At 45.0% G+C, this 8,360-nt stretch overlaps 1 protein-coding gene across 2 annotated transcripts; it reads right to left on the reverse strand.

The window, feature by feature from the left end:
- Positions 1-297: 297 nt before the first annotated feature.
- Positions 298-8,360, reverse strand: LOC121780836 (stachyose synthase-like). 2 transcript variants are annotated; one of them, XR_006046105.1, is made up of 5 exons: positions 6,831-8,360; positions 6,568-6,745; positions 6,121-6,488; positions 5,426-6,040; positions 298-560 (listed from the first exon to the last, which is right to left on the reverse strand). XR_006046105.1 is itself a non-coding variant. In XM_042178476.1 (4 exons), exons 1-4 carry the CDS (start codon positions 8,301-8,303, stop codon positions 5,477-5,479), a joined length of 2,583 nt encoding a protein of 860 aa, XP_042034410.1. In that variant the 5' UTR covers positions 8,304-8,360; the 3' UTR covers positions 5,163-5,476. The 2 variants fall into 2 exon arrangements, 1 of the variants encoding a protein (XP_042034410.1); XM_042178476.1 differs by lacking the exon at positions 298-560 and having other exon boundaries at positions 5,163-6,040.

The following is an 8,360-nucleotide window of genomic DNA, read 5'->3' on the forward strand; positions in this document are numbered from 1 at the left end:
TCGAATTGTCGGCGGCATCTTCGTCTAGTCGTCTTATTTGGGTTGGTTGTCTTGCTTTTCAAATACAAAGATATTCAAACTTGGGATTATAAAAGAATTCAATTTAGATTCAATAAGTACACTATATTTAACTTTTGTCTTTTAAACGATTAAGCATGACTGCGATTTAATCGATTTGAACGATCATCAATTAGACTGATCAGGTAAGTATACTAGACTACACCCGAAATTAGTTTGATTTATCTCAATAATTCAACAGTTCTCATCTTTTAATTTTAACAGTCCGTGGACCAGAAATTGATAGCAAATCTGGAATTAGAAAAATTAAGATTAAAGCTGCAAGAGCAATTCTTGCACAGCAGAATGTTGAACAGGACATCCCTTCCATAGGTAACTCTTGACCTCTTAAACGGGACATTATTTATACAAAACAAAACCCTATCATAATTTCTTAGCCTGGTGCACCATCAGGCAGTCACACTTACTTTCTTACATATGCTTCATGATCAAACTTATCAAACTCGGAAGCCTAAATAGATTATTGCATTTGAACTTACGACCAATCACTCATGCTACTGAGCTACCGAGAAACGACCCGACCCTTTGATATATACAGGTTGGGGGTCCGCCTTAACCCCCCGCCGTGATGGTGTTTGAGGAAAAAAAAAAAAAAAAAAAAAAACCCTAAACCCTAAACCCTAAACCCTAAACCCTAACCCTTATCCAACCAAGCTGCTCTAGTGGCTTGGGAGTTGATATCAGGGAGCTTTCACTTCCTAGGAGGTCGCAGGTTCGAATCCTAGGAAGTGCAGATTTGGGGATTAATTTCTCCTTGGGCCTGTGGGCCCAGAATGACAACGAAGCGCACCTACGGGGTAAGACGCTTCACCTCCAACTGTTAGGTCGGGGGTCCGAGTCACATCGGAGGGTAGATGGGGAACCATCGTCGATCCTCCTTAAAAAAAAAAAAAAAAAAAAAAAAAAAAAAAAAAAACCCTAAACCCTAAACCCTAAACCTCACGGACATTAGGGGTCAGGTTCATGGTCTCATTAGGTGGTCCCTAGGCGAAGGGCGGATTAGTTTCTGGGACGACGTGTGGGTCGGGGATCTCCCCCTTAGGACCTATTGTCCGCCCGGGACTGATCTTCCTGCCGCTGAGGTCTCTAGATTTTGGCATGATCATACTTGGCATGTTGAAAAACTGCATGATTATCTGGCTTTGTATGGTGTGCCTTTGCATGTGTTGGATCTTATCAGGGCTGTTCCGATTGAGGTGGGCAGGCGGGATGTGATGCGATGGAGCCTCACTGGCGATGGCGAGTTCTCGACGGCCTCAGCTTGGGAGCTCATCCGGACACGGTCCCCTAGACATTTCGGACTTCGCATGGTTTGGAATGCTGGGCTGACCCCTACCATCTCTGTCTTCATCTGGCGCCTCCTCCTCCAGAGGCTCCCTGTTGAGTGTTATGTTCAGGCCCGTGGTATCTCTCTTGCATCCAAGTGTCTCTGTTGTGTCTCTTCTATTTCAGTCGAGTCGTTTCAGCATTTGTTTGTGTCGAGTCCTCTGGCGAGATCGGTTTGGGATTACTTTGATGGCTGGTTCCCTTACATCAGCACACACATTCACACGTGCACTGACATTGCACTTAGATTAGGTTTTTGGTGGAGGTCCTCTCACAGGGCCACCGCCTTGCACATTAGTTTCATCATTCCCTGTTTGGTATACTGGTTTATCTGGACGGAGAGGAATAGCTGCAAGCATCGCGGCATTTCTTTTCGTTCTTCACATGTTATTTGGCAGGTTGTTCGGCACCTGCGGATCTTGGTGGCGGCGGGTGTGCTAGTCCCCCTTCATTGGCGCGGTTGCACCCCGGCCGTTGACTTCATGCCTTTGGCTCCTCCTCGCCGGCGAGTTCTGAGGTCCCTGCAAGTGCTTTGGCATCCACCCGACGATCCTTGGGTGAAGCTGAACACCGACGGGGCCTTTACTAGCTCGACGGGACAGGCAGGCGGTGGGGGAGTGGTTCGGGGCTCAGACGGTTCTCTCCTGGGGGCCTTTTGTACGCCTCTCGCAGCTGGGTCGGCCTTCGAAGCGGAGCTATTAGCTCTTCTTCACGGGCTGACACTGGCTATGCAGTTCTCCTCGCATGTCTGGGTCGAGATGGATGCGGCAGCAGTGGTCGCGGTGTTCACTTCAGGACGCAGAGGAGCAGCGGATGTGAGACATCACATGGCTCGCATTCGTACTTTGCTCGCACAGATACAGTTCATGTTCTCTCACATCTTTCGAGAGGGCAACCGACCAGCAGACTTTTTGGCAGGTAGGGGGGTCCAGACCCCTGCCATCACCTTCTTCGATGCGGATTCAGCGCCTCGGTATTTGAAGTCGCTCGTCAGGATGGACCAGTTGGGCTATCCGAACTTCAGATTCAGATATCGAGATGGATGACTACTTCACTTGGTTCGTGGTTTTGATTTATGGTTTTTTTATTTCCTTTGGATTTGGCCCGCTTTTGGCCATCATCCTTGTCCTTTTTATGATGTATAGCTTTGTTATGTTTATTCTCTCTTTAGTTAGATGGTTAGTACCCGGTCTGTGGGGATACCATAGTAGCTTTGTTAGCTCTTGTGTTTTGTATCTCTCGTGCGGACCGAGTCACTTTTGGGCTCGTCTGATGTATGTTCTTTTGGTGATTTTTGATATATACAGGTTGGGGGTCCGCCTTAACCCCCCGCCGTGATGGTGTTTGAAGGAAAAAAAAAAAAAAACCCTAAACCATCCAACCATCCAACCAAGCTGCTCTAGTGGCTTGGGAGTTGATATCAGGGAGCTTTCACTTCCTAGGAGGTCGCAGGTTCGAATCCTAGGAAGTGCAGATTTGGGGATTAATTTCTCCTTGGGCCTGTGGGCCCAGAATGACAACGAAGCGCACCTACGGGGTAAGACGCTTCACCTCCAACTGTTAGGTCGGGGGTCCGAGTCACATCGGAGGGTAGATGGGGAACCATCGTCGATCCTCCTAAAAAAAAAAAAAAAAAAAAAAAAAACCCTAAACCATCCAACCAAGCTGCTCTAGTGGCTTGGGAGTTGATATCAGGGAGCTTTCACTTCCTAGGAGGTCGCAGGTTCGAATCCTAGGAAGTGCAGATTTGGGGATTAATTTCTCCTTGGGCCTGTGGGCCCAGAATGACAACGAAGCGCACCTACGGGGTAAGACGCTTCACCTCCAACTGTTAGGTCGGGGGTCCGAGTCACATCGGAGGGTAGATGGGGAACCATCGTCGATCCTCCTAAAAAAAAAAAAAAAAAAAAAAAAAAAAAAAAAAAACCCTGAACCCTAAACCATCCAAGCCCCTTGGCCTAGCGGTAAAGGGCGCTGGATATCGCGTCCATCCTAGAGGTCTCGAGTTCGAACCCTGGGAGGCGCAATTTGTATTTCCTCCTTGTTATAGGAGTTGATTTGTAATTTCCTCCTTCATATATATGATATAAATATATGATATAAATATATGAAGTTAATTTTTTTTTTTAAAAAAAAAAAAAAAAAAAAAAAAAACCCTGAACCCTAAACCTAAACCCATCCAAGCCCCTTAGCCTAGCGGTAAAGGGTGCTGGATACCGCGTCCATCCTGGAGGTCTCGAGTTCGAACCCTGGGTGGCGTAATTTGTCTTTCCTCCTTGTTATAGGAGTTGATTTGTAATTTCCTCCTTCATATATATGATATAAATATATGAAGTTAATTTTTTTTAAAAAAAAAAAAAAAAAAAAAAACCCTAAACCCTAAACCCATCCAAGCCCCTTGGCCTAGCGGTAAAGGGTGCTGGATACCGCGTCCATCCTGGAGGTCTCGAGTTCGAACCCTGGGTGGCGTAATTTGTCTTTCCTCCTTGTTATAGGAGTTGATTTGTAATTTCCTCCTTCATATATATGATATAAATATATGAAGTTAATTTTAAAAAAAAAAAAAAAAAAAAAAAAAAAAAAAAAAAACCCTAAACCCTAAACCCTAATCTGAACCCTGAACCCAAAATGCTCATGAAAACACACTACAAAACCTTACATGAAATCATAACGACACGGTACATACGGGATGTTTCTGCCAAAAAATGGTGAATACAACTCATAATCAATTATGAATTGATTTTATAACCTTCTTCTATTGTTGAGAAAAACGCCACCAATATGAAAGATCCAAAAATCTGGTATTGCGTCGACAATGAAACAACAGACTTCTTCAATGGAAAAAGCGATGATAATCAGGGAGAAAATAAAGATAAATTGGCATATTGTAAAGGTGTACAAAAAATAAGAATGAATTAAACGCATTTTCACAGATTTCGCTAAAATATTATTGTATGCTAAATTTATATCAACTTGAAACTATCATTTATGGGCGAAATATATCATTTTCGCTAAAATATCATTGTATGTTGAATTTATATTATCTTGAAATTATCATTTGATAGATGGAATATATCATACTATACAACCAAAATATCATATTATTGATTACCAATATCATTTTATACATACAGAAAAAATATTATTTTATTGAGTATAAACATCATTTTGTACATGTTGGAAGAAATACGTATCAATTGATTATAAGTATTTTTATATGGTTATCATCCTGAAACATTTTAGTTCACTCTATTAGCTATGACGTTTAACACTGTTTGAGTAAAACCAAGTCGTCTCGTCTCTCTGACCCCATCATATTTTGAAAGGACACTTAACATTATGTATTTATTTATTTGTTTGTTTAGTCCATCTTTTTTTAAATGTTATGAATTGCATAAGTTGGAATAACGGTGTTTATTACAGAGTGACAGATTTTAAAGTAATCAAATATCGATGGTCTTTCGAATTGTCGGCGGCATCTTCGTCTAGTCGTCTTATTTGGGTTGGTTGTCTTGCTTTTCAAATACAAAGATATTCAAACTTGGGATTATAAAAGAATTCAATTTAGATTCAATAAGTACACTATATTTAACTTTTGTCTTTTAAACGATTAAGCATGACTGCGATTTAATCGATTTGAACGATCATCAATTAGACTGATCAGGTAAGTATACTAGACTACACCCGAAATTAGTTTGATTTATCTCAATAATTCAACAGTTCTCATCTTTTAATTTTAACAGTCCGTGGACCAGAAATTGATAGCAAATCTGGAATTAGAAAAATTAAGATTAAAGCTGCAAGAGCAATTCTTGCACAGCAGAATGTTGAACAGGACATCCCTTCCATAGGTAACTCTTGACCTCTTAAACGGGACATTATTTATACAAAACAAAACCCTATCATAATTTCTTAGCCTGGTGCACCATCAGGCAGTCACACTTACTTTCTTACATATGCTTCATGATCAAACTTATCAAACTCGGAAGCCTAAATAGATTATTGCATTTGAACTTACGACCAATCACTCATGCTACTGAGCTACCGAGAAACGACCCGACCCGACCCGAGATTAATACACAAAAGTTATGTTAGAAATTCCTCCACACTCTTCATACCAAGGAATGCTAACTTGCACCTTCCCATCTACGGACCATAGGAAAACAGTCTCAACTCCATTGACATACGATTTCTTAGGGACAATGCTAGAATACGCCAAGAATGTACCTTCACCCTTAACCTCGATCTTGGCTACGAACTCGTCGTACACCAGTCCTTGGATCGTCCCTCCACTGTTAAACAAATTGGTCAAGCCAATGGGCGCGAATTTAGCATCTTGGCCGATCTTTTTGATCGGGACAAAGCTAAAGATTTCAAACGTGGACGGCTGCAGAATCACCGAAATAGGATCCGATTCCTTTGTACTCACAACAATCTTCTCTGCCTCAGTTAGGTAGACAGCGTACTCCTCGGCTTCCCCGAGGCTAGCTGCTTCGGCCTTTTGATCCCACTCAAGATTGGACACGTGGACTGAGCCGGTGAGTGGCTTGTAGCACTCGGAATAACCCTTGATCCTCTGCTCCTTGGGGTCCCACCCAGCGCCCTGGCAGTTGAAGGCCCCGATGACACCTCCATACTGCACAATCATTAAATAAACCAAATTATTAGTACTAGTATTATTAAACAATATGAAATCCTCTTTTTGCCTCCTTGTACCTTGTTGAAATTCCAAATCTTGAGGATGGACTTGCTATCAAAGAGGGGGTTCTTAAAGAGGCAATCTCTGGTTGGGAGAGCAAAATGCACACATTTAGGGATTGTTCCATCTGGGAAAACTAGCTTTTTCAGAAGATTAAAATCATGGCCTCCCAAAGAGTCACTGACATAAACTGGGCCTCCACAAATAGCTCTTGATCCAGCGTGAAATTTAGCACAACAATGGTCAGACTGAAACATGTCCCAATCTGGTTGGATGAATTGTCCCATCCACATACTGTTGTAGGCACAATGGATCATGTGGACCCCTTGTAGCCAATAAACTCCCATTGGATCGCCATTTGGATCTTGGAACCAAAAGTCATCCCCTTTTTACAAAATCAAGCCGGATGTCATGTTTGTATCTAATGAAAAAAGAATAAATGGACTAATGGAAAAGGATCTTACCGACTCTTCCCATTGAAATCTGCTCAGTTCCAAGGAAGAAGAAGTCATTACATTGCTGCATGCTGGAAATAAGACCAGTTCCGTTGAAATTCTTGTTAAGGGATTTGGATAAACCCTTGTAATAAGCCTTTGCAAGATCAACCCTGCCCCCATAGTCTTCACTTACATATTCAAGTGTCTACATAAAATTTTAAAAAAAACATGTGTCAAGTAGTAGTGGAGTAGTACGTACTTTTTTTAAAGAAAATATAGGAACTACATACATGAACAACATCCACTTTGACTCCTGTGATCCCAACTTTAGCAAGATAAGAGTGCATAGAGTCATAGAAGTCATCAGCTTGATCAGGGTCGACGAGGCCAATAGAGCCCTCGATGATCTTGACGACGGCAAGATCCGTCATGGTCCCATCGAGCCCCGGCGAGAGCTTGCAAGGCACGATCTTAGCCTTGAGGTGAGTCGCCCCGGGCCTAACCCCACCCCACGCACCAGCCAATGCATGCCAGACATATATATCATCCAGTCCTTTGAAATTAGTCCTCAAATCCTTGGTAAATGCCTTCATACCAGTCTCCTCCGTCTTGCAAGAGCAGCCGGAGCAGCTCTTGGCCTTGTCGTCGGCCCCTCCACCGTACATCTCGTCTAGCTCCTTCTGAAACTTGTTAATTTCAATTTCAAACTCGGTGAGATCGGTTACGCCAGCCAGCACTGCTTTGTCTCTAGCCTTTTCAACCATCTCAAGCTCGATGGCCTTGCTGATCAACATTTTGGGCTTCTTTGGGTTGAATGGGGGGGCTTTGGACCCCACGATTGATCCGCCTTGATACTTTCTGAACTTCTCGCACTCCTTGAAGCGGTGGAGGCGGGCCGTCATCTGAGTGCCGCCAAGAACAAGGTTCTTGGCGTCCTCGTGCGGGTCTTGACCATCGACGTTGATGCTCTGCCATCCGTCGTCGATGATCAGGAAGCGCGGGGAGAGCCCCCCCTCAGCGAACTCCTTGACGCCGTGCCAGATCCCGGCGGGCTCCACGGTGAGGTAGAAGGCGTCCCAAGTGCACCAGCCGAACTTGTTGACGAGGGGTGGGGGCGCCTTCTCCTCGATGAGGCGGAACGTGCCGAGGTGGCACCGCACGGCCGTGTAGGCGTCCCGCATCAGCGTGTAGGGGTTGTCGGAGACGTGGACGTAGGCAATGGCCCCCAGGGTAGCTGCCTTCACGGAGGAGGAGCCGCTCTCGGCGCAGAGGAGCGCGTGGCCGTCTGCCCCAGGCTGCAAGGCGGAGCGGAAGCTGCCGTCGACGATTGGGATGACGACGACGTAGGATTTGATCTCGGGGACGTCGAGCATGATCCACTGAGTTTCCATCTGGATGTCGGAGCCCGAGGTTCCGACCCACTGAGTGGACCACCACGTCTTGAACCGGAAGATGCTGACGAAGTCGCGGCCGGTGAATTTTCCGATGGAGGTGGTGAGGCGGTCGGACGGCGTGCGCTGGCTGAAGCCGAGGAAGCCGCCCTTGTGGGAGAGGGAGAGTGCTCGGTCAAAGACCTCAGCCGGCGCGGAGGAGGATTTCACCACGGAGGAGAAGCTCTGGAAGGTGACGATGGCCGGAATCTCCGACAGAAGCGGCACGTTCTGCACGGAGAGCTTTCCACCGGAGAGGTCGAAGACAGTGTCGTTTTTCACTGGTTTAGGAGAGGTGTAGATTGCCTTGGCGGGGTCATTTGGTGGCGCCATTGGAGAGTGGGAAAACAGTAAGTTTAGAGATGAGAAAGAAAGGTTGGTGATGGGAAA

Source organism: Salvia splendens, chromosome 2 (genome assembly GCF_004379255.2).
Source record: "Salvia splendens isolate huo1 chromosome 2, SspV2, whole genome shotgun sequence".
Lineage (NCBI taxonomy): Eukaryota > Viridiplantae > Streptophyta > Magnoliopsida > Lamiales > Lamiaceae > Salvia > Salvia splendens.

Coding starts and splice junctions, on each gene's coding strand:
- LOC121780836 (XM_042178476.1), bottom strand. CDS start 8,303: ATGGCGCCACCAAATGACCCCGCCAAGGCAATCTACACCTCTCCTAAA. Junction 6,746..6,830: donor TCAAAGTGGATGTTGTTCAT/GTATGTAGTTCC, acceptor AATTTTATGTAG/ACACTTGAATATGTAAGTGA. Junction 6,489..6,567: donor GATTTCAATGGGAAGAGTCG/GTAAGATCCTTT, acceptor TTTTGTAAAAAG/GGGATGACTTTTGGTTCCAA.